Source organism: Cavia porcellus, unplaced genomic scaffold (genome assembly GCF_034190915.1).
Source record: "Cavia porcellus strain 051 isolate PalLab524CR breed Dunkin Hartley unplaced genomic scaffold, mCavPor4.1 scaffold_1, whole genome shotgun sequence".
NCBI classification, from domain to species: domain Eukaryota; kingdom Metazoa; phylum Chordata; class Mammalia; order Rodentia; family Caviidae; genus Cavia; species Cavia porcellus.
In genome coordinates, this window is record NW_026947484.1 from 176,585,704 (window position 1) to 176,612,206 (window position 26,503).

General features: G+C 40.8%; 1 protein-coding gene across 4 annotated transcripts in view; it reads left to right on the top strand.

Annotated features, from left to right (window-relative positions):
* The window catches only part of Susd1 (sushi domain containing 1), a 143,984-nt gene extending 130,406 nt beyond the window's left edge, over positions 1–13,578 (top strand). For 3 of the 4 annotated variants that reach the window (XM_013145888.3, XM_063260825.1, XM_063260821.1), the window contains 3 exons: positions 61–100; positions 8,680–8,773; positions 9,141–13,578. In XM_013145888.3, coding sequence (XP_013001342.2) covers positions 61–100; positions 8,680–8,773; position 9,141 — 135 coding nt within the window. In that variant the 3' untranslated portion in view covers positions 9,142–13,578. The remainder of the gene's footprint in view (positions 1–60; positions 101–8,679; positions 8,774–9,140) is intronic. The other variant, XM_063260817.1, reaches the window with a different exon arrangement.
* Positions 13,579–26,503: the final 12,925 nt, after the last annotated feature.

The window sequence follows — 26,503 nt, forward strand, 5'->3', positions numbered from 1 at the left end:
AGTTATATTCTTTAAGTGGACACAAAGTGCCAGCTAATGTGCTGCTATTTTTTTTTACAGGTGAGAAGATTCTCCTGTGCAGTTTTGGCCCAGGTGAAAGGTAAAGCTATTTTCCATCTATGAATCCTGTGCTTATTTTTTCCTTGTACACTGCAGCAGCAAGTTTATGTTGAATCTCTTTTTAAATTGTCACAGGTGATGGAAACCCAACTCATACTGTCTTAAGCTACAAGTCATAGTTGAAAAGCATGAGGGGACTTACAGGATTGTACAGATCCAGTACTGCCAGGCCTCCAGGAACTGGGACTTGGATCTCAGCACTGTGACTGGGCTTTCTCTTTCTGTCTGCCTCTTGTCTCTGTTTGCTTTGTGAAGTGGCCTCATTTCTTTTCTACTATAGGTCATGCACTGATGAGATTTGGGCTTCAGCTTCCCTGGATGAACAACTTTAGTGGGGGCAGAAAGTGTTTTTTTTTTTTTTTTTTTAAATATAGGAATAGAATCTTTTTTCCTAGGTTAAGGATGTGGAGGAGTCACTGTTCATAGGAGATGGGGAACTATGAATCAAACTATGTTTGATTCCCAGTACGAAAAAAAATTTTTAAGAAAAGGGCACAGAAAAACATGTTTACACACCAAAGCAAGAGCTGTATCAGCCTACTGCCTTTTTCTGTTTGGCTGTGTAGTGTGTAGCAGTCACATGCTGTATAATGACATTTCAGTTAATGATGGACCATATATATCACAATGGTCCCGTAAGATCGTATCACTGAGGGATGTTGTAGCCAGCTACTTATGCATTTTCTATGATTACACGATGACAAAATTACCTGTGACACATTTCTCAGAATGTGTCTCTTTTGTTAAGAGATACATCATTGTACTACCGTGAACCCTTGAGTTGCAACTGGCCTGACTTACAAACAACTTGGTTATGACTAGAATTTTAGTTTTAATTTGCTACCAAAGTCTTGAGTTATGACCCAGATACAAGCTGCTTTTGTTTCTGAATGATCTCAAATATAGATTTAAGCCTTACAGAGTTCTGGAAGGATCATCACAATATCCTTTCCTATATGGGGTTAATGGAGAAATCCTGGGCCGGTGTCTCTCTAAGAACACTGAGATCTGCCTGTGTATAGGACAGAGACTTTGAAGGCTGGGTAGATGAAACTGAGCCTTCCATTGACAACCCAAGTTTCAACCAGCCCACAAGTCAAGGTTTGCTGTATTAGGGAAAATGTCCTCCATTCACAAAATGGAACCATCCTACATATGATAAAAACTGGAGCCCTAGAGAAAGACAGTTGAAAGGCTAGTTACTACATCCAGCAACCAACAGCAGGCATCCTGGAGATGGTATGTTCTTCTTGATCAAATCCAGATGTGCTTTTTAGGATTGATTTAGCAATCTGGGACCAGATGGAAAGTTTAACCACTGAAGGGAAAACTGGATAACCACAATAAACACTCTCATTTAGAAAAGAAGGGGAGATAAAATATGCTGTAGTAGTCAGGGGCCCCAGGACATCACCTGCTGGCCAGGTAATGCAGTTGTCTTCTGCTCTGGCAGCAGAATGGAGCATTCAGTCAGTGAGTCTGGCTGCCTCAGGGTCTGCCTAACAGGAAAATGTCCTTTGTCTCCACAGCCTTTCCTAAGGACCACAGTGGGAAGGATCTCTGCTGGACACTGCCGTTTATACCTTATACTTCACTTGGGCAGAGTTACACAGGAACAGGAGATCCCCTAGGGATTGAGCAATTGTCACTTTTGTTTGCCAGGCCCGGGACTTCCCTGGCAGTAGATTTAAAAAAACAACAACAAAAAAAACCTAACAGGCAGGCAACCATCCAGTGTATTCAGTTCTCAGGAATTCCAGTAGTTTGTAGCTAATACTAGAAACATTGTCAAGTTTATGGCCTTGGAATCTGGAACTTTTCCTTGTGGTTTATGAGTTCTTGGAGGGACTGAGGAATTTTGTATTCCACCCACACCATGATTTTAACGCCTTACGTCCTGTCCTTTGCCTGAGAGCAACATAGCATAGGGGGCTGCTGTGGTGATTTAATGGCTTTCAGGAGGATTCCAGTGGATGGCAGCTTACAGTCAGGATGTGTTATCCAGTCAGGCAGTAGAGGGTGTTTTGCAGGAAGTGTAAAAAGAAGGTCCTGGGATATTGGGCTTCTTCTATTTTTCTGCTTCTCCCCTAATCTTATTTCCCATTGTTTTTATCTGTACTCAGATCCTCTTCAACAAGGGAGGGGAACTGGCATTTCAACTGAATAAGGCAAATTACCTGTCTGATCGTCAGCCATCTTGGATTGCTGATCACCAGGCAATGCATGGCTCCTTAGCCAAGTTGTATATTGTTTTCTTTTTGTGTGAAGATGGGCCAAGCTCTTATCTTGAAAGGGTTTAGTGAAGTGCACAAGAAACAATCACATTCCAACATTGGAAGACTTTTTGCCAGGCCATTCCTTAAAGCTCTAGGGATGGGAATGGAGCTCTCAAAAGGAAGAAGTGCTTTTATAGAAGAATTAAGATATGTAAGCTTTCAGATAAAGAAATAATAGCGCTCAGAATCCACTCCACTCAGCAACTGTTTGATACAATTGGAAGACATTCAAACTGGGTCAAAGAAATAACCAGAGTGCTGGCTTCAGTGGTTCTGCTGCAATTAAGTCAATAGGAAGGATTTTGCTTTGAGAATATCTTAAGTGGCTTTCGGCAGTGCCCTTTTCCCCCACTGAACTTCAGAACCACTACTGAAAGAGAATTTGAGCCTTTGCATTCAAGCCATCAGTAAACTCTGGAAGATAATAGAAAACCTGCTGTTATGTGGAAATTCTAAAAGATGGTTCCAGTATTTATTTATCTATGTATAAAATTTGCCAGTGTTGTGCATTTATTTCGGGAAGCCTTTTTCAAAAAATTTTGGAGACCAACACTTCAGATATTTGGAGAGAGGTGGATCCAAGTCAGTTCTGACATTGTTCCTTGTTCATTCATGCTAACCTTCAGCCTTATCCTGGCCTTTGCTCAGTATGAATTGTGCAATTTACTTTTTTTCGTATTGCTCCTGGATTGTCTTATAACCAAAAAGAGTGTTGATGTGATTACCAGGGACTGGCGGTCGGTTTGATGGTAAATAAGGAGGCCTGACTTCCTTGCCTGAGCCAAGCTGCTAATCAGCCAAGTGTCTTTGAAATGTTTAATTTGGCCAGTAAAGTTAGTTCTGTCTGGGCCCTCTGAGGTCTCTTTTAGCCACAGAGTACTGTAAGTTTGTGAATTTTTGAGTCGTTGAGATGATAATAAGCTATAATCAGGGAACGATCTCCAATCACAGACCTGAAAACTCTGAGTCATTAGTGACTGCTCCTGGCTGTCTTTCAGCCTACATGTTGTATTAGTTTCCCTTTCTGTGTTCACACCTTCATATATAGTATGGGCCTTCAACCCCTGTAGCACAGGTGGCTGGCAAACCCTCCCTGTTCATCTCTCATCTCAAGAATATCCTTCTTCAGCCTACACACCACCACCTGACTCCTTTCGAAATGGCAGCAATAATTTTATTATTTCTTTCTGTACTTTTTCTATGCTTCCCCTTTTAAGCCTGGCTTTTAAGATGTCAGTTTGACACCAGAGTCCTTTCTGATTGCTTCTCCCCTCCATTCAGACTGATGTGCCAGGCTGGATATGGCCCAGGCCTTTTGCCCTTAGCTTCTTTGCTCACTCAATGATTCGATTACTTCTACCTGTATTGTCTTGTAATCAGCCTGTGGTTGTTTAATAATCTCACCTGTTCTCCAAGATTAAAAGCAAATGCTATCTTCTTACATTTTCCTGATGAAAACATCTTTAGCCATTCTGCTATACTCTAGAGCAATTGATGGGCACTTAGCTTCATCTACTAAATTTCAAACCCTTCAGAGTGAGCATTGGAAGAGTTGGTACAACACTTGACACACATTAGGTGGTCAGTCAGAATGTGGTGAATTGGGGGGAGTGTCTGTCAGGGAGCCAGTTATCAGTTTTATGGGAAATAAAGAACAGTAGGTGCAATATTTGTCAAACTGAATAAGCCTGAGAAGATTTGCGTTGTGGATCCTATGGGTTCTGCATTAATGACTCAACCACCTATAGACCAAAAATATTTGAGAAAAAATTGTGTTTGGAGCTGAGGATGTAAAGTGGTAGAGGCATGAAACCCTGGGTTTGATCCCCAGAACTGAGGGAAAAAGGAATTACATATGTATTGAACATATACAGACAGTTTTTCTTGCCATTATTCGCTAAACAATACTATTTGCATGGCATCAACAGTGTATTAGATGGTATAAATAATGTGGAGATGATTTAAAGGTTATGGGAGGATATGGATAGGATATATGCAAATGTGACACCATTTTATAGAAAAGACTTGAGTATGTGCAGATTTTGGTATCCTCAGAGGGGCTCAGAACCAATCTCCCATGGATATGGAGGGGTGACTTTGTATATGTAGATACACACACACTTCATTTTAAACCTTCACAGTTGTGACAGGCAGAATTGTAAGGGACCACCTCCAAATTCCAGGTGCCTGATATCTACTTGCCTTCTCTTGCCTATTCATTCAAATACTATTGCTTTGAAGGGATTTTAAAGATGGAATGAAAGTCCCCAAAGAGGCAATTACTTCATTGGGCCTGACCCAATCACATGAACCTGGGTTTGGAGGTCAGGGACATGGGAGATCAGAACCACAAGATGAGATGGATTTGATGTAGGAATATTCTCTTGCCAGCTCCATGTAAGTCACGGCACTATTTATACCATTTGGTGGATAGAATTATTGCTTTCTGAAAATGACTATGCCTGTCTATATTTATGGAAAAAAATGTTTAAACCCGTAAGAAATTCTTCAAGATGTTACAAATCTGAGTGTAGGGGGAGAGTCTTTCTAACTTCCTCTTCAGCACCTGTGATATCTCCATTAGTGAAAGGGCCAGAAGGAACCCCCAAACTCCTGAGCACTAGTGTCATTCACTAGAGTTTCTAAATGAATATTTTGCAGGTGATTCAGAAGAAAAATAAGCTAGATTCCTTCACATGAGACCATGGAAACAGCCAAGGGGTATAATGGAACACTCCTGTAGTCCCAGCACTTTGGGGACTAAGGCAGGAGCATCGATGCAAGTTCAAGACCAGCCTGGGCTACAAAGTGAGCTCAAGGCCAGCTTGAATGGCATAGTGAGACTCTGTCTCAAAAAGACAAAATAAAATAAAATGAAATAAAATAGAAACAGAGGATGGTGAGGCTACAAAAAAAAAACCCAACAAAACACCATTCGAATTGGCCACTTGTAAATTTTCTTAGTAAGAATTCACGCACGATGTTCCCAAAGAAGCCCATGTGGCTGTACTCATGAGTGCTCTGGTAGTTTTTCACAGTGCATAAAAAAGATACACAACTAAGAACTGTTCTACCAGCAGAATCATGCCCATAGCCAAAGTCTAAACAGCGTTATGCAAAACAAATAAGGATCATTTGTCAGTACTTATGTTTAGAATAAGGAATGGTTGTGTCCATGGCTTAGGGTAGGTCCTGGGGGCGGGAAGCTAAGAGAAATTCAGGTTCCTCGACTTCTGCTTTGCTTTTGCCTCATTGCTTGTGAGGAGATATTTGAAAGCAAGCAGAGAGCTAACTAATCTATGTGGGTTCAAGTCTTCCTACCTGGCTAAAACTCGTTTTAGGAAGGGCTAGATAAACCATTTGTAAGTGGTCTCTGAGACACGTGGAAGTGGAGAGACCTGTCTGTCTGGAAGAAGCAGGAGCAGTTCACACAAGTCAGCACGGGGTTGTGGAGAGCCTATTAGGCAGTTTCTGTCCTTTTCTTCTTGCACAGTGTCACCGACCGGTCAGGGAAATATGGCAGGGATAATGCATTTTGACCAGTGGACAATGTGGGGATGTGATGGCCATGTGTAGCCTTAGACACAGGCTGGCTGACTATGTAAAGCTGATGTCAACTCATGAATGATACAAAATAGGGTGTGCACAGTGCAAATGTCTGTCCATAGTCATCTTCAGTTCAGTGTTTTTATTAATCAAAGATTAAAAACATAGATCATGAGCGTATAAAAGGAAAAATGGTGACAAAAGCTGAAAGGAATACCAGGTAGATGAATGAAACAGGCAGGATGAAAGTACTAGCCCTTTCCCCCCAACTCCAATGCTGACTTTTCTTTTAAAACGTAAAAACCTAGCTATTTTGGCATATGAAAATGGTATCTTAAGTGTTTTGATTTATATTTTCATTATTGTAAGAGTATTTAATCATGCCAGGGGTTTAGCTTAATGGTGTAAGTGCCTGCTTGTCAAATGTGAGGTCGTAAGTGTGATCCCTGGTGCAAAAAAAAAAAGTACTTAATCAAAGATTTGTCAATTTTCCATATTCGTTGCACATAATTTATCATTTTGCTTTTGAGGTATTTGTTTTTTCCTTATTAATTTGAAATGCTGTCTGTATGTTAACCCTTTGCTTATTATACCAGATATTTTACTTGGTTTTCCATTTACTTTTTAACCTTACTTCTGGTAGTTTTTGATGTGTGAGGTATATTCTTTTTAATATAGTCAAATCTCTTATTCTCTTAAGACTTCTACGTTAATAAATAGCTTTGGAAAATTCTTACTTTAAATTACAGATTTACTAACATTTTCAAATTCTTTTGAGTTTCAGTTTAAGTGTTTGATTCATTTGGATTTTATTTGGTATATAAGCTCTAGTGATCAGAACTATTCTAAGTGATTAGTTTTCTCCACAGAGTGATTTGAAAGAGTAGCTTAATAACAATAATTAAAATAACTAACATTTGCTTATTTCTTACTCTGTGTCAGCTACTGTTTTAACATATATTAACTCGTTAATTTGTCACGACAACCATGTAAAGTAGTGTTATGGTTTGTGTCTAGATGTCCCTCAAAGCCTCATATAGTCATTGGAGCAGACTTTTAGAGTTTGTGATTGATTCATGGTCCAATGCTGGCACTAACGGTGTGAGTGCCGCGCTCAGTGGGGGGTGGCCTACATACAATATAAAGGACAGAAAGAATCTTCTCTGTGTGCTCCTCCACTTTTGCTCTTGTTGCTTTTGCTATTTCCTACCACCATGAACACTTGCCTGTTGTCGTGCTACCCTACGTTGAAGCCAGCTGATTATGCAATGAAACCTCCACAAACTGTGAGCTAAATAAACCTTTGCTTCCTTAATTTTGAGTGTGAGGTTTTTTTGTCCCAGCAATGAGAGAAAAGTAATCAACACAAGTAGGTACTGTTGCCATCATTTTCATGTCATTATAGTATCCCTAAATGCAGAAACTGAGGCATCAATGACAAAATAACTTGCTGAAAGTCACAGTTATGAACAGGTGTTGTTCAAATAGACATGAACAACCTGACTCAAATGTTTGAGTTTTGAAATGATAAGATATAGCTGGCTTTGTTTCTAGGTTCTATATTTGATTCAGAATATTCACTCCAGTGTTGATACCACAATGTCTTAATATTTAGTAATTCAAGTCATTTCCCTCATGTGTATTTGTGTGTGTATTATGTATCTTTAATATATATGAAACTAACTTCTAATTTAATCACTGCCATTCCTTCTATTTTATAATCTATCTTCTTAAAGAATCCAGGCCCTTCTGAATACTGAAAGCAGTTAAGCAACGTAATCCACATTGTCTGTCTCTTGGTGGCGCTTTTGAGGCACTGGGATCTGCCTTTGCTCTTTTGATTGGGGCATGACTTGTGGCTACTCTTGGTGCGGAGGAGTGTCAGGAGAAACTGCTGTGGGCCTAGCTGTAGAGATTGGATCACTACAATTGGATTAGCCACTTTATGCCTTGGTTTTCCCTTTGTAAAAAAGGATTAGTAATAGTACTCAGTGTAAAAGGTGGAAGAGACTAAAAGAGTTAACATTTGTGAGGTGCTTAAAGTGTTACTAAGCACTTGCAAATCAAGACAGAGCCTCTGCCACAGTCTAGCATATAAGCTGATTCAGATTCAGTCACTTGGTCCAAATGTGCAACTCAAATGTGGACATTTTCAGGTTTATAATCGGGGATCTCCCTGGAGATGCTATGCGATGTTCTCCAAATAGAATATACACCTTTCAGAATGCTTTTTCATCAGTTTTCCTCCTTTATCTACATAACAGCCTGCTGAGCAGAGTGGTACTGTCCTTTGTTGAGATAAGGAGAAAATGACAGGTGACTCAGTTCAACAGAAAATATTTGTTTACCATACTTGACCACTGGAGCTAGCTGAAATTTTTTTTGAATCAAAATTCAAATGATAACAAAATGACTTCTTTCTCCAGGCAAAGAAAAACTTCCAGTAAAGTGTAAGTGATAGGAAATTGACATGGAGAAAGGATCAACACAAAACAATATACAGTTTGTTTGCTCATCCCTTGGAACTTTGAAGTTTTACCTTCTCTTTCAGAAATACTGTTTCCTGGAGCTCCATATTGTCAGGACCAACTTGGGCCGCAAAGCAACTGTGGGGCATTCTTGGGATTGCTTGTTAAATGGGCCCCAGCTCTGGGGTAAAGTGGATGGAGTGCCTGTGCCTTCTGGGAGGGCCGTGATACGATGCACTGTGGGCTCAGTGTGTGGTTTCATCCCACAGGTTCATCTCTCACGCTGGAGCAGATGGTGGGTGTTGGCCTGGGCTCCATAGCTTTGGTGATGGCTCTGGCATTCCTCTCCTTCCTAGCAGTGTGGTATGTGAGACTGTTGTCTTTGAGAAACAAGTGGTATAGAGGGGAGGATGAAGTGGGAGTCACTGAACAGCTGGGCATGAGGAAGGTCAGAGAGGGTGGGAGGGCAGACTGTCTTGGCTCAGCAGAGCGGTCAGCAGGTAACAGGCCTGGCTGGCCCTGCAGCTCAGGGTAGGAAGAGAGAGGCACTCCTGACTCAAGATAAGAGGAGGGATAGGCATAGCTGCCCTGGTTGCATAGCGGGGTGGCTGGTCTCGTGCTGCCTTCTCTCACTACACTCGAGCCTCCCCTGAGCTACCCTTAGAGAGCACAGTGGGAAGAGCAAAACGTGTTCCTGATGTGTCTCTTCTCTTTCTCTCTCCATGTCTAGATTGCAGATGGTGCTGCATGGCAAAGTGACCCTGCTATTGAGCAGATGTTCTGGCAGCTTCTCAGGTGCCTGCACAAAGGCCCTGTGTACGTCCATCCTGAGGGTGTGTGGAATTTTCTCCATCCCCAGCCGGGGCTCGTTCCTTGATTCAACATGGTAGCTGTCTCCGTGGAGACCCCCAAAGGAGAAACTCAGGAATTATTGACCTTTTTCCTGCTTCAGGACCAGTTCTGAACTTGAGACCTTTGATGTCCAGTGTCATATTGACCATAGGCTACAGATCACAAGAGTCTGGTGTGAGTGATGCCTGAGAATCAGCTTCTCTAGACACCAGATACACAAGTGTTTCTGCGTCTTCCTTTATAGCATCTCTGCTAATTAGAACCTATTCTTCAGGACCTGTTCTTCTGTAGAAAGCAGTAAGATGGACTTTGTTTAGAATTTAACTTCATGAAGGGAGTCATTGAAAAGGACAAATCAGCCCAACTCCAACGCTCAGGAACAAAGGAAGGGAAACCAAAAGAAGTTGATGGCTTCTTTCCTTCTTTTTTATTCTCTAGGATAGGGCTAAGTGTGTAGGAAGAAAGAGAGGGGTGGTTACAGTGCACAAGGTGAGGGTGGAGCATATATGAATGTGGCCCTGAATTGTTGCCCCTAAAAATCTTAAAAAGTAGAAAGCTGTTCTGTGTGTTTTCCACTGTTGGATGTTGGAGGAGGAGTAAGAGGAGGCTGAGTGGTCTAGTGCTGTGGTTTGGATATGATCTGTCTCCACCAAACCTCACACTGAATTTCAACTATAATTTGTGCTGCTGTTGGGGAGGTAGGGCCTTGAGGAGGTGATTAGGTTATCAGGACAGATCAATGCCTTTCCTGAGTGTGACTGAGTTTGAAATGGTGTGAGGCCCTTATCTGAAGCTGAACAGATGTCCGACCACACCCTTGGACTTCCCAGTCTACAGAACTGTGAGCCAAAGTAAACCTCTTCGTTTTACTATAAATCATCCAGGTATTGTTATAGCAACCGAAAATAGAGGATGCCACCTGGGCTTGTGGGCAGATGAAGATAAGACAGGAGCAGGTGGAAACTGTCCATAAAGCTGTTCCATACCAGCTTGATGGGGTGGGGTGGGGTGGGGTGTTCAATTGGGAAAGAGAATTGGCGATGATTTCTTGGCTTTGTATATTCAGTGTCAGCTGCCGGCCCTGGCCCCCACCAGGATTAGGCAGCTCTAGGAGAAGCTGTCCCCTGTTCCCTGAGGCACTACCCTAGACTGTAATTTAGGATCAACATTTGAAGCCTTTCTTGCTCTCATCTTAGGTGACTTGTCCAGTAGGGCTCTCAATGGACTGATACACACAGCTTCCTGCTTTTTAATATTACTTGCTGCAGTCATCAAAATCACACAGTTTTTTTTCACAGCTCTTGGACTCAATTTGGAATCACTACAGATTATTATAGTGTAGCAGATCCTTGGATGAAAAAGGAATCCAGGGCATCTGTAACAAAAGAGAAAATCCGCCCTCTCCCCATTTTGTTGCCAGTTCTGTAAACACTCTCTGTTTTTGTATCTCCCTAATTTCCCACTCTGGAATTAACTGGTGCAGTTACCCACTTGGGGCTACAGCTGCCCCCCAAAATAACAGTTGGCTAGATGGGGATTTAACATAATTGTCCCAGAAAGAAACCTTCCTTGTTTATTATAAAAAGTTTGGGTTAAAATAACTAAATATTACATAAAGTAGCTTCTGGGTACAGTGCACAAATATAAAAACAGTTCATGTACAATTACTAAAATAGCAAAAATGTGGGCTTTGTCATTTCTTCTGAATGTTCTAAATTATAATTCAGAGTTTTCTCAGTGTTTTTTTTTTTTTTTTTTAGTTTTTCAGTGTTAATGCAGATGCTGAGCACTTGTGAAAAAGATGCTTAATTTTCTTCTACTTCTTTTCTGATAGTTTTCTCATAAACATGATGACAGCTTTAATTTTTCTAAATTTGCCTGGTAGCTTTACCATAATACAGATTTCCCCTCTTCTGCGTGAATTCCTAGCTAAAGGGGAAAAGAGGGTGACTTCAGGAATTGTGGTCAGTTTTCCTGGGAGAACGTAGGGTCCATCTTCCAGGTAGTGCCCTGTAGACTAAGTCACAGAGCCAGCTCGTGAGGCTCACTAAAAAACCTCAGTCCCACGGTGAGGCTAGAGGAAGGCTCTTCTCCCCATGAACTGCCTTGGGACCAGTGTATAAAAGTGAGCACTTAGTTCTGGGCTGAGCTCCCTTCTAGATGAGAAAACAAAACTGAAGGGCTTCTCAAACATGGACACATATTTTCTAGTGGTGTGTGTGTGTACGCATGTGTAGTTTCTGTTCATGTCCTCAGCTGTACAACAGACACATCCACATGCAATTTTTTTTTTCATTACATCCCTGAACAGGGACGTCTGGTAGTCAGGATGGTGAGTTTCTTTTTAGAACAATGGCATGGGTCCAGACACATCTGTGCCTTATGGGCCAAGTGTTCGGTCAGCAAGTCTAGTTTTCTTTCTTGGCATTTGCTAGCCCCTGAACTAGCTGCTGAGCTAATTTTTGGACAGCGTTTTTGGTTCATGTCTAACAGCTTTCTGTATATTTTAAAGTGTTACTTTTCTTAAAGCATGTGGGTCTTATATATCTGTGTTTTCCCTGTAAGCTACCTCACCCATCACTTCTATGAGGGGCCACAAATGGCAAAGCAATTGGATGCAGGTTCATGAGGAAAAATAGGTAATAGTTTGTCTTCTGGTATTGGAGATGAACACTTAAAACCGGAGCAACAGTGATTACTTTGAAATTCCACATTAGCTTGGAATAAAGTTAACATTTAAGTTGTAAGGATGTGAAAAAGAATTCTCATGCTCCTTTTTGATTGCTAGCACCACATTCTGATTTTCTTGACCTACTGATTTTGTAGCCTATTTTTTCAAGAGAAAACAACTGGTAATGGTGGTCAACCTAATAAAATTTAAGGACCTTTTGCCTTGATTAAAACCAAGTGCCTGCTTCTAGAAGGGAAGGTCATTGTGGCCTGTGGGCTGTCTAGTCTGTGGGCTGCTGGTGATACAGTGAAGCAAATCAATTTATAAAGCAATGCATACTCTTGTTGTGGAGAGACCCAGTGCATGGATGGACATGGTAGGTATCACCCTCGCCATACTTTTTGGGCACCAAAAAAAAAAAAAAAAAAAAAAAAGTGCCAAATGGAATCAAATTTGTGTCATTTTGTAACAGGTTTTTACTCATCAACATTTCCTGGATGTATGTTACTTGTCAGTGATGACTGCATTACAAATGTGTGTGATGATTGATTTAGTCACATGCAGAGTGTTACCAGATGTTCACTATCCTTATACGAGTCTGTGGGAATGTGAGCAGTCACCACTGAGGTTACATTCCTAGAAGTGAAGTTGCTGGAATGAAAACTGTATGTACTTTATGCCATGTTACATGTTGCTGAAGAAGTTTCCCAGAGAAACTTCTTTGTATTTGCAGCAAAGGAAAGCTTCAGTACCACTGGGCATTGCTGATGTTCTTCATCTTGATTTATCTGGTAGGGGAAAAATGATGTTTTAATATTTTGTTTGCTTTTCTCTGGCAATTTTGTATGCTGATTGGCCATTCATAACTCTGTCTTTGTGAATGGCCTTTAAAAAAATCAGTACTGTAGTTGGCCTGTTTTTCTTTTATTGATTTGAAAAAGCTCCTTATATCGTTGTAATTTTAATTATCTGCCATATGTTTTGTAAACAGTTTTTGTAGTTCATCAGTTTTGGAAAGGATAACTTTGCTTTTTTAAAACCTTGTTTTTGTTATATATTGCCACATAGGATTTTAAAATTTATATGGACAAATTTATCAGTCTTTCCTTAAGTATTTTCCTTCTGGTGTTAAAAGTTAAAAAAAAAAAAAAAGCTTTGAAAGTCCTTCCAATGTCAAGGTAACAAATAGGTTTTTTTGTTTGTTTTTTAAAAAAACATTTAAACTTTTGATCTATCTGAAATTTATTTTAGCATGGGCGTGAGTTCACTGGGGATGAGGAATGAGGAGTCTTTTTATTGTTAAATGGTTTAATTAGTTGTCGTATTAATATTCATTGATTATTTCCCCCTAATGATTTGATCATGTAATGAATCACATACATAAATCTGTTTCTGAGCTTTTTCTTTTTCTACTGATCTATTTCTGTGCCAATACCACCTGCTGTAACTTTAAAATAGTTTTAAAATACTGGCTAAATGTAAGTTGCTACTCTTTTTATGTTAATTCTCAGAGTAGTCTCAGCTTTTATTACATATTTATTTATGTATAGGTATTTATTGTACATAAACCAGAGAATATTTCATCAAGCTCCTCATTTTCTCTTTGGGGGAGATGTGTTAAATAAAGAGCACGCCTATGCCAGAACTTGGTATGTGTTTGCATTTAATTGTCCTTGGTGTGCCTGTCTAGAGTATTATAGTTTCAGCTCACAATCTATAAATATATTTCATTGTGCAAACCTGCTTGTTTCATATTTTGTTACCCTGAGCTCTTGAGTCACTACCTCAGGTCCTGATAGCGTTTGTCAAGCCTCTTACTGATGGTGTTGGGAGCTCTTGTGCTTTGGTCATCTGCCATGCTTTGGTTCCTCTAACCAAGTGTGGTGATGCATGCTGGTCATCCTGGCTACTCGGGAGATGGAGGCAGGGGAAGCCAAAGTTTTGAGACCAGCCTGGGCAACTTTGTGAGTCTGTTTCAAGATAAAAAGGGCTGATGATGTAGTGCGTAGTTCAGTGGTAGAGTGCTAGTGCTGCCTAGCATATGTGAGACCCTCTGTCCAGTTCCCAGAGACAGAGACAGAGACAGAGACAGAGACACAGAGAGAGACAGAGAGAAAGAAGAGATGGCTTCTTCCACACAGTTACTTTCCAGGAGATGCACTTAACCCACAGAAAGCACACAAATCCTTGGCATGCTATGTGGAGAACAGCCTGGCTGTCACAGGTAAGTCTAGCCTCAGACTAGTTTCCCTACCCATTCAATCCTTTGTTTCCCACTTGGTGGGGATACAGCTGGCTTCTTTCTAACATGGTCTATCACTGGGCTGACACAGCTGCTTGACTCTTGGGTTTCTTATCCTTGAAATGAGACCCCAGGCCACTGCGTCCTCTGTGCTGATACGGAGAGGTCTCTAAGACATACTTTTTATGAGAAAAGTAAGATATGTAATAGCATATAGGGCATGCTATCTTTTGTGTAAGAAAAGGTTGATGAAAATATATACCATTTTACATAAACGCTAGGATAATAATGAAAATGGCTATAAATAGATGGACAGAGTGAGAATGAGCCTTTTCAAGTCTTCTTTTTGTTTATATTTAAACATGTGGAGTATATTTGTACTAGTCACATTTTTGTCCTGGGACAAAATTCCTGACATACACAATTTAAAGAAGAAAAGCTTTACTTCGGCTTATCGGCTTATTGTTTCAGAGGTTTTAGTCTGTGGTCAGCTGGTCCAAGGCAGGAACAGTGGTGCATGGTTGTGGTGGAGGATAGCTGCTCATCTCGGGCAACCAGGAAGCTGAGGTGGGGGGATCTTTAAAGTCACACTCCTAATGACCAGCTTCCTCTACCTGGCCCTCATGTCCTAATAGGCCATTCAGCTCTAAAGACATGAAATGATCCATGGATGAGGGCCTGAATCATCCAGCTGCTGTCCAAAAGCCTCACACCTGGACACATGAGACCTTGGGAGAACATTTTAGATTTAAGCCATGTACTTATTTGCAAACAAAATTTCATTAGGAAAAAAAAATATATTCCCTTAAAATTCTGTAATATATGTGTTGAATCAAAATCTGACACATATGTCAAATTTAAAGACTCCAAAAAAATAGACATCTGAAATGAATAACTTCTCAGATGAAGAAATGTGAATGGCCAGTGAATAAATGAAACAGTATTCAACATTTCTGGCCACTTGAAAAATGTAAATTAAAACAACACAGATTCCATCTCACTCTAGAAAGAATGACTGTCAACAAGAAATCAACCAATAACAAAGGCTGGAGAGGCTGTTGCGAAAAGGGAACACTTCGGTGTTGGTAGGAGTGTAAACTGGTACGTCAACTGTGGAAATCAGTATAGAGATTCCTCAAAAAAAAAAAAAAAAAAAAAAAAAAAGAAAGAAAGAAAAACAAAAACTAGAAAACCCATTTGACCTAAGTATTTCCCTGTAAGGTATCTTCTTGAAAGAGTTAAAGACATCTCATTGCAATGTATAAACACCCATGTTTATAGCAGCACAATTCATAATAATTAAATCTTGGAAGTTGTTTATATGTCCATCAACAGATGACTGGATAAGGGAAATGAGGTATTTATGCACATTGGAGTAGTACTCTGCTATGAAGCAAAGTAAGTCATTTGTAAGAAAATGGATGCACTTTGAGATCATGTTAAGTGACATAAATCAGATACCCAAGCTCAAATATTGCATAATTTCTTTTATATGAGGTCAACATATAAAGTGAAAAATAAAAAGACCAACAATAGAAATAAGAAAGAAAAATATTGTAATCTGTTATGGATAATGTATCTAAAAGTGTATCTTGATTTAGTATATTGTCATGTGGTTTTTTATGTTTTCTTGGCATATTAGTCTGGTTTTAATCCGTATGGCAACAAAACAAAACAACTTTTTAAAAGGGTGGGTAGAGAGAAAGAGGGGAAAATTGCAATGTGCTATGTATGTGTACTAGTTTCCCCAAGGAATGTATCCATTGTGTGCTACAAATGTACTATTAAAATTTTTTAAAAATGCATCAACTAATAATAATAATAAACCCTGATGGGTACATTTCAGCATCCTTCTCAGTCTGGGCCCAAGACACATGATTTGGATAAAACTGGTTTAATTCTTCATTCCAAATGGGCGGAGTACCTACGGATGTTCTGCAAGATTTCTGAAAATGCCACGAGAGGCAGAGACAGGTGTGTTTCATTCTCATGTTTAACTTTAGGGTCTAGTTTCTGCTTCCCAGGAGTTAGGCCCATTGAGGGATCATCCCCCGTCCTGAGTTGGTTCCTATTCACCTACTCTGCCTGACCTACACGTGGAACGAGGCTCCTCTTCACAATTTCTTCTCAAAAATCTCACTGGACTTTGAGCATTTAAATATGCTAGTGGGTAGTGTCTCATTTCCAGTTGATACCATAGTCGGTTGCCCCAGCTTGGCGGGGTAGAACCACACCAATTTGTTGTCTTCAGTTCAGAAGTTTGACATGAGTTTCACTTGGCTAAAAGGAAGGGGTTGGCAGGACTGTCATATTTCTGGAAGCTCCAGGGAGAGTGCATTTCTTTGCCCTTTCCAGCTCCAGAGGCCACTCTGTCCCTTAGCTTATGGGCTTTGCTCCATCTTCAAAGCCAGCAACATGTTTTTGTTGTTATTGCTGACAGGATCTCACTGTGTAGCTCAGGCTGGCCTCGAACTTACAGTGGTCGTCTCCTGCCTCAGCCTCCTAAGTGCTGGCATTACAGGCACGTGCCACCATAGCTAGCTATCATTTTCAAATACCTGTTTGTGTCTGAGTCTCCTGCCCCTTCTTTCACTGATGAGGATTCTCGTGATTACTCTGGGCCCATCTGGAAAACCCTAGATTTCAGGATCCATGATTTCATCACATGCACATGTAAGGTTCCACGTTCACAAGCATGAGGGATTAAGATGTGGACATCACTAGGGTTTTATTCTGACTATGACAATATTCTCACCCTTCTTTCTCACCCACTTATCGTCATGATTCTCTATTATGCCTCTCCATTCCTGAAATGCAGAAAAAATTACATTTTATTTTGTGGCTAATCCATGCTCCAAGCATCCAATTTACCCATACAGTTTATCAAAACAAATCTTCAACAAAAGCTTTCTTCTTAAGAATTCTATCATCAGCTGTGTTTGTAACCTTTATATATTTCTAGGAACTTCTCAAGGCTTTTGATTAAAGTATTCTTTCTGATGCATAGTTCTGATACAGATTTCTTTAAACTTTTAAAAGGAATCCTTGGAATAGGACTTCGATGGAAAATGAGAACCTAGAATGTAAAATATGCATAAAGATGTTAGAAACAAAACATATTCCTGTGTTTCCTATTTTTGTATAATAAATTACTACAATTAGTGACTGAAGACATTACGCATTTATTAGCTGCTTATTTGGTTGTTAGCAGAATTCCTTTCCTTGTGGTTGTGTGTCTGATGTGCCCAACATTTTCTTAGCTGTCAACTGGAAGCTTTTCTTAAGTTCTGGATGTCACCACAGTTCCAGGAAACCATCAGATGTTTGCCAGGTAGGCTTCCTCAGCCCTACTTCTTAATTTGTCAGTTCAATGAAAAGACCTTTAACTACAGGGAGTGCTAGTTACATTTTAAAGGTTTTCATTGGACTAAGTCAGGCCTGCTTAGATCCAGGATATTCTCTCTTTGATCTAATTAAAAATCAACTAATTTAGCATCTTAATTACATCTGCAAAATTCCTTTAACTTTGCCAGATTCTATGAGAAGCAAATCACACTCAAGGAGTAGAGTATAATGTGGGCTTGTTGTGAACAACAAGGGGCAGGCATTGTAATAGTCATCTTAGAAGTAAGCTACAAATTGCTAAACAAAAATTATTATAAACTAAATTGTATCTAGCACAGTAATTCCTGAGTCTTTTTGGCAGAGTTGCTTAACTTTATTGCAAATCCTGGGGCAAAACTTGTTTTTTCTAGCGAGAAGTGCCACTGCTATTAGAGGAAGGAATGTCCAACAGACATTTCCTGATCAGTTTCTAAAATGACTGACTTTTGATGGGATCAACTCATCAGAGTGTCTTGAGATTTCAGGGAGGGGAAGGGCACGCTTTCTTTGTGTCCATGAATATGTGCCTCATTCCTTAGCATTGAGTTAGCAGAATTCAGGAACTTGGCCTGCAGAAGTCCACCTCTGATAAAGAAAAGCCCAATGTGCAGACCCACAGGGTTAGCTCTATGCTGTTGTCTCTGCAAGTAACCATTTTGGCAGATAAGGGGTGGGGAGAGCATCCATATAGCTCTTAGCTATGGCCTGTGCCTCCTTCTGTCCAAGGTTCTTGCGACTGCCAGTGCTTTCCAGTGAGGAACAGACCCAAAGACTTGCAAAGGGGGTTCAGATCCAAGGACCAGAGGGAACCTAGGTTGTCTTGGGATAATCACTGTAGCTTGGGATGTCATACATATGAGCATCAGAATTGGTAAGCAATAGATGTGCTCCAGTGCCTTAATGGTTTGCATGAGCCTTTGACTATGGTCCTTCCTTCTGCCTAACAACAGGCATTACTGTCAATATGGAGCCCAAGAAGGGGAAGAAAACAGTGACTGGGTGGAGCAACTTCTATACTGGACAAGAAAGATGGTGTCCAGCTCCTGACTGCAGAATGTAAATACCAGCCTGGATGGTCTTTATGAAGGAGACTCCAACCTAAGTGTCTCCTATTTGCTTTTAGGGCATCTTTCTGAGTCTGACTTGGCTTCTTGTGACCTGTGCTTGTGACCACTTTTACTGGTTTTCTCAGGGGAGAATTAAAGCATAATCATCTGATCTGAATGGAAGTTTGAGTGGTGCATCACAGGTCCTGGATTAGATGGAGATTTGAAGAACCCCACAAAGGCAAATCCTGCCCTTTGGACCCCATCTTGCATCTCCTTTTTGTAACACATCTCTGGTGTCAGCCACTTTTATTCTCTTGCCCTTGTTTCTGTAGCCAGTCCCCTGGTTTCCTCTCCTTCATCCTCAGGTTCCTGTTGCCCACCCTAGACCTGCCTAAGAGATGGCACTCAGATAAGGTGGGAGCTGAATACAGAGTTGGGGCCCAGAGTAGAGGTCTGTCTGGGAAAGTGCGTGAATATCGGAGACTAAGGCTTATCACTGGATCAGCTAAAAGAAATTAAAATCCAACCAAGTGCCATGCCACATGTCTGTACTTAGGAAGCGAGAAGCAAGAAGATAGGTGTGAATCCTGTTTGAGCAACTTAGTAAGATCCCATCTCAAAAATAAAAATGAAAAAGGAGCTGGGATGTAGCTCAGGGGTAGACTAACCCTGAGTTCTAACCCCAGGTCCAGGAAAAAAATAAATCCACTTCTGGAGGGTAGGAGGGAGCCAGTCTGCTTTTCTTTTGAGGGACACATATTGCAGAACAGCCTTGGCTAGCTGATTGCGTGCTTTGGAGGGCTGCCAGTGTCATCCAGAGACCCAGCTGTGCCTTAAAGGCCTGACCATGTTTATTCTATGTTTGGTTGTGACTGCGCTCTGTAGTGATCACATTGCACAGCTGGCTTTCTAGGACTGACCAGCCAGGCCATCACCCTCAGCTTCTGCCTGCAGCTGGGTTGCCAGTGGTCCTTCATTGCCCATCTATCTTGGTTACTCAGGCTATTGTGATCAGTCATCGTGGGCATCACCAGTGTCAAAAAAGGATGGTTGGTATGCCTCTGGTCTACTGTTGTGTTATGCTGAATTTTGGGACACTGATAAAAAAATTTCTACTTTTACTATAAGACATCTGCTTTGCATAATTCTTGCTTGGTCAATCATTGTGCTGATTTCTGGTAAACTGGAAGGGAAGTAAATTGTTTGAAATGAGCAACAGGAAAGAGAACTTATTTTGAGCAGGTACTTGCTAAGTGAAATGATAAACTCAGTGTGAGCCTGAAGGAGAGTATGCCTGTCTATGTTAAACTTCCAAGTGTTTTCCAGCTGAGAAGTTCTGGAATTCTCTGATCTCTCAATTCAACTCAAGAAAAGTCCCCATGCCCCATTATGAGGGTGATGAAGGCCACTAGTGTCATTTGCAACTGATATTATAAGATTCCTAGTGAATACTTATGGGTGAAACTTGCTTTTTTAATCATCCCAAATATAAGGGGAAAGGATCTGATGCACAGTAAATTACATCATGGCATTCATTAGTTGGAGTTATATTTTATTTTGGTAATGCTCCAAACTCAGTATTTATGGTATGTGCTCTGAGATCAAAGGGCATAGATATTATTATTATTATTATTATTATTATTATTAGCAAGTTGTAAACTTGCTAAGTCATCCTAGTTTTTGTTTCTTTTCTTTGTTTTTAACTATCAGGCTCCTGAAAACTTTTGTCCAGTTGACTTGTAGTTGCTGTGAGTCTAAGGCTGAGCTTACTGTTATAACCTGTCTGTCTTGGCAGTTCTGCTTTACACTTTGATACATTTTGTCTTACTTATTTAATTTTTAAATTTTTGTGGTGCTGGGGATTGAATTCAGGGCCTTGCACAGAGTAGGTAAGCACTCTTCCACTGAGCTACTACCCCAGTCCTATACTAACAAGTAGAAAGCTTTGGTGGCAACTTCAAATTAATGAAAAATAATCGGCTATTAGGGAAATGTGAGAATAAATGTCTAATCATTTGGGGAAAACTTTTTTGCAGTAAATATGATTAACAAAGAACTAATAGGCTACACAAAATTCTTATACAGCTACAAGAAAAATTTCAGATTTTCCTACAAGGGAAAAATTATCATAAAATTCATAGCAATTCATATACATATTGTACAACTGAACAACTCCCCCTCCACCCACCTGAATTTGGGCAGCACCTCAGGACCAATCCTCTTTCTTTGTTCTAAGAGAAGCAGAAGTAAAATGACAAAGATCTTGGAAATATCTGTAGCTCCAGGCTGGAACACAGGCACATTAAATCTTGTGGCCTGACCCTCAGTAACCTTTTCCCCACTTGAATTTTGTTAAAGGTTCATACATACGGACTGCATCTCACTGTGTAATTTAGTCAGAATGTATTTGGGACAGATGTGCTTGTTAGGATGCATTTGAGATGACTCGGTACCCTGTCAAATCCAGAGACCCACTGAAAGGCATGTGGGCTAGGGTGCATGTCTTTTAAATCCAAAAGCCCAATTTATCTGTGTGGTTTTTATTTTATTTCTGTGTTGTTTGGACACCACTTCTCTGTTGTACTCCTTCTTTGTTTCTACTTGCATAGTCCTCACCTGAGCACATCTTCCTGTTATCATCAATAAATGTAGCTGCCTTTTTTTTTTTAACAGTTGGATGTATACTTACTTCTTTGCTTGTCATACACAAGAGTCTGGAATCTAACTGTCAGATCTGCTATGAGATATCTGTTGTGGTTGGAAAACTTGTTATATAAAAGTTGATGGACCATTGTGGTGTCTTGCTTATCACTCATTATTAGAACTCTCCCTAATTCACCCATGAAGACTTGACCAAATTTTGGAGGGAAGGGTGAATCTCCTAATATCATCAAAACTTAAAGACAGACAACCTAAAGGCAGAATCTAAAGAGGAATGGACTGCAGCACACATTGTACTCTGACTTTGTCTCTTTCCAAAGGAAGAGGAGTCTGTTCCTATGATCAGAAAGTAAGCACCCATGCTTCTCTATGCAGGGATTGCATGCTGGAAGAATATGACAGAATATATCCTCTCTGTGACCACATTCACAGAGGCTGTAGATTGCATGGTGGTTTCTCCCCAGTGGACTCATGTGTTGGAAATTTGTCCCCAGTACAGTGATGTAAGAGGTTTTGGTCATTAGGAAGTGGGTACAGTGAAAGACAATCAGGTCCACTGAGAATGTTGCCTTTGGAAGGAACTAATGTATCTTTCATATGACTCTGCCAAGCCAATGCTGGAGCTAAGCTCTTGGGCCTCCAAAACTATGAGCTAAATAATCCTCCTTTCTTTATGGATTACTGAGCCTCATGCATCCAGAACTGGATCTACAGTAAAATCTGCCTTCTATTGCTGTAGTATCAGACATCATTCTAGGTTTAGAAAGAAGGTAAAGCTTAGAAACAGTTGAACAGTTCACTGAGGAGGTACATACTGCATGCAAGCACATGTGATCCCACATAAACTGCCCAAGATGTATTTTGTGTATTGTTTGAGAATTAAGCAGTGTATATGTGTTCTGTGTGTGCATGTGTGTGTAAGCATTGGAAGTGTTACGTGTGTACATGTTGTGTGCATGTTATGTATGTGAAGACCACTGGGAGGAGCATGGCTGGAATTAATAATAGGAACTTACATTTGTCGTACTTCCTCCCTTTCCCTTTAGAGTAGGGGTAATAGTTCAGCAGAGAAAGGAGAACAAATTTCATTGGCTGAAGACTTTACACATTTTATGTTTGAGAGAAGTGATTGTTTTCTAAACAACTACACAGTTCTTTCCCTGTTAGGGTAGCCACAAACTGCCTGCTATTTGTATCGCACAGTTTTCAATATTTGCTTTCTGTAGGGCTGAACACGGAGAACCTGATTCTATGGAAAATAATTCCCTAGATAGTCCTATGACAACAGATACTCCAGGGCTTGCATTGCAAAAGACTATCTTGTACTGTATGTCCTTGACTCTACAATGGGTGGAGTCTTACTGAGTCCTAGAACACCCTCAAGGCATATTTCCTATTGTTCTAGTGCAAAGTACTTGGCTGTTTTTTTAAAGGTGCTAATCTCTTTAGCAACTGCACCCTTCTTGATAGGAACTTTGCAAGTTTCTTATCTGAACAAACTGTATGTTTTTCAAATATTTATGTTCTGCTTTTTGTTCCTAATTCTTACTGTTAATTTGGCTAAAAGCTATAGGATCATTGCTCTGTTGCCTCGAAATTTCTTTCACCAGATTACTTAGTCTGTCACCTTAAACTCAGCCTCCCACATAATCTTAAAGCATGGATGAAATAGAGACAATTTTTTTTACTAGAATGTATGAGAGGCCTTTAATCCAGTTCACAGTAGTGATATGTTCTGATAGCCTGAGGTTTAGTTCTCTGTAACATGACACTACTGACCCAGAGAAAGAATTTATCTCTCCAAGAGTAACTTCTATGTTCTTCTCCTCATTCCAGAGATAAACCTCCTACTCCCTTTTTGCGCATGCACGGAGCCCTCTCCAATCCCAAGACTCTCATAACCACCCAAGCCTCCTCTCCTAACCCCCGGTAAATTTTTCTGTCTCTTGTTTTACACAGACTGATGTTCCCTCAAATCAGCTGTTAATATGTCATTTTGCCTACCTCCCAAACTCCTCCCCTAGCTAAAACTGATAAAAGTATTTCTACTTCTTTGTTCTTGCTGAGAGCTGCTGCACTCCTATAAAGCTCCCCCACACTCTCATTAAAGTCCTCTTCTTCCTACTTTGTCTCTGTTATAACCTAAGGCCCCCTAACTATCCCGCAGTAAGGTCTGTTCTGTATAAGCCCACCTGCTGCTTCCCCTCCCCTTCTCCCTTCAAATCTAACTAGGTTAAGTTTTAACTTCCCAAAAGGCCACAAAACAAAGGCCTGAGGTAATAGTTCCTGAGCCCCAAATTGTGTTAATTGCATTAGATTGTAATAGCTTCGTTTATATCATAGCAATACCTGTAACTTGGCCTTACTGTAAATGTGTGTTTTCCTTTTCCCTCTGAGTAAAGGATTGATATGTTAATCAATGCTCTCCTCTGTAAAGAATTGTAAAATCTTACCTAATTGATATGTTAGCCATTGTTGCCCTTTACAAATAACAGTTGTGTTGCTAAAGTAAGGTAACTAAGGTTGTTAATTGCTGTTAGACTTCTCTATTCTTTGCTAAGAAAAACAAGATTTCTTCTTATCTAAACTTGCTAGTATGCAGGGAGACTTGCAATTGCCGTTTCTGCTTTGTAGTGCGTCACACCCCCATCCCCCTCCTTACATTGTGTGACCAGCAGCTGTTTGTGGATTTACAAGATAAAAAGTCCTGACTTTTAGCTGTGAGGTGTGCAGTCTCCAAATTGGCTCCTGGAGACGGTCACCAGGCCTGGATTTTACCTAATAAAGCCTTTGCTTCCCAAATTTTAATTTCTTGCTTCCTTGAATTTCATACCATGTGATAACTTCCGAGTTATCACAGTCTCCTTATCTCTTCTGTGTCACTTTAGATTGAGTGCCAGAAATAATCAAGTAGTGTCCTTGTTTCCATCTGAATCCCCAAGAACACAATCCTTACTGCCCATATTCCTGTCATGCCAGGGATATAGCTCAGCAGGCATAAGTGCCTGCAGAAAAACATATTCCTATCTGTAGTCTGAGCCTTTGAGCCCTACCAGAATCACCTATTAAGCTTTGCTAGAAGTATCTTAAATTTTATGTAGCCTGCTTTCCCAAATTCTGTAAACCAGTTCCAAAGTGAAAGAATTGTGGTGGGGCGGCGGTGGCTGAAAAGATAAGAAGTATGAAATATAAATGACCTTTATTTTGAGAACACGGGGAGAGACCACTGAGCCCCTGGGGTGCAGCATATCCCCCCCCCCCCGGGGTCGGAGATCTCTCCGTGGAACACGTGGAGTGGAGGCATATATGTAGCTTAGGTTTGGGGTGGAGCCTAAGGGGGCATTAGGGATGCCCCTAGGGGTGGGGAAGATAGAGTCATAGGTAAATTCCTAGGGGTGGGTAAGATGGAGCTCCTTGGTTCCACCTGAGGCTTTACTGGCTACAGTGTCCTGTCTGGGCCAAAACTCTTTCACAAAGGTTTCTGGATATACAGTCTGGTATGACCTTTCATTGGAACAAAATACCTGAGAAATCAGCTTACAAGGAGGAGTGTTTATTTTGACTCAGCTCTCAAGGGTTTAGTCCATGGCCTCTCTGCTTTGTTGTTGGGGGGCCTGTGGCAAGGGACAGCATCATGGTGGTGTTACTGGTGATTTAGGCTCATAGATTCAGGTTTACCTGTTCAATGTTGACCAAATCAAAGAAAAATATTTTTGGGGGTAAAACAGGAAGAAGGATTTATTTAAAGCTAGCTCCAAAGAGATGGAGGGGTCTCTTTGCCTCCTGAACTTCTGGGGCAGCCATCTGCATATTGTGTCACTTCTTTGGGCTGAGGAAAGGAGGCTCAAAGGTTCTTGCCCTAGTGTAAACTACTGTATGGTTATGGCGGTGGTCTAACATGGCAGAAGGCCAAAGCAGGAATGCCTACCACTTCCTGCTTCTTCCTCAGCCTTAATTGCAACTCCCCTTCCTGTTTGTGTGTGACAAAAGTCTCCAATCAGCTCCTCGCATGTCATCTATGCCCACCCTAAGCGCCACCCCCAGTCGGAGGTTATATGTATATCCCATGCCCCATGTTCTGGTCAGAGGGACCCAGGCCATCTACGGTCATGGACTTCTCTTCATGTCCTTGGAATAAAGGTTATTTATACTTGATACTCTCTCTTTTATCACACTGAAAACTCTGTCATAATGGTACCCTGTGATTCCAATGGCAGAGTGCGTTAGATCCTAAAAAATCCCTCCCGGTTGGAGCCCCCCTGCCTAAAAACCACGATATTTTTCCTTTGGGACTGTTTACTTGCCTCCACTAATCTGCATGCAACAGCGACCTTCCTCACTAATCAAAGATGAGCTACCATCCAGGGTTTTCTGTTTCCATTCCTAAAATTTACAAGCTTGTGTCAGGAAAACCTATCCTGCCTTCTTTGAACAGGGTTACCGGTTTTCACGCTCCTTAGGCCATACAGCCTGAGGCAAAACTTACTTTGGTTCCCTGGGACCCCACCCTGCACTCTACTTGACAACCCAGGAGGATGAGTGTTGAGACTTTCCATGTCACACTTTCAAAATAGGTGACAATCTCTTTTATTAAGTGTGATCTGGGATAATTTTCATATTCCTTAGGGGGGAGGAGCTAGAGCTCTTACAATCTGAGGCAAAATTGTTTTTTTGGCTCACTTTTAATAATAATGGGAAATACTATTTCCTGTTCCCCAAAAAACACACCTCTGGGCTGCCTGGTTCATAACCTTGGTGCTATTGGCCTTGTGATAACTCGGACCCCGGAATAAAATCCAAGGAAGCAAGAAATTAAAATTTAGGGAGCAAAGGCTTTATTTTAGGCTAGGGCTGGTGACACAGCCTCCAGGACCCAATTTGGAGACTGCACACCTCACAGCTGGGGAATTAGGCTTTTAAAGCTGAAAACCACAGGAATATTGTAATCGTCGACACAGTTAGGGCTTTACAGAACTTCCTATAATTTTCTTGAAGTTAAGCATTTCTTAAAGAACAGCACATTTGACTTCTGGGAGAACATGGCGGACAGATAGCAGCAGCTACAGAGACTCTCTGAAAGACCCAGCTTAGAATTTAGGAATGGTGAGGAGTAAGGAATCATAAGCAAGAGGAGATATGCCCTGCTGATCCAAGAACGAACTGGGCTGAGAGAAACCAGCTGGGAATGCAATCCTGGTGCTATAACAGGAACAGAAAAGCCTCAGTGTAGAAGC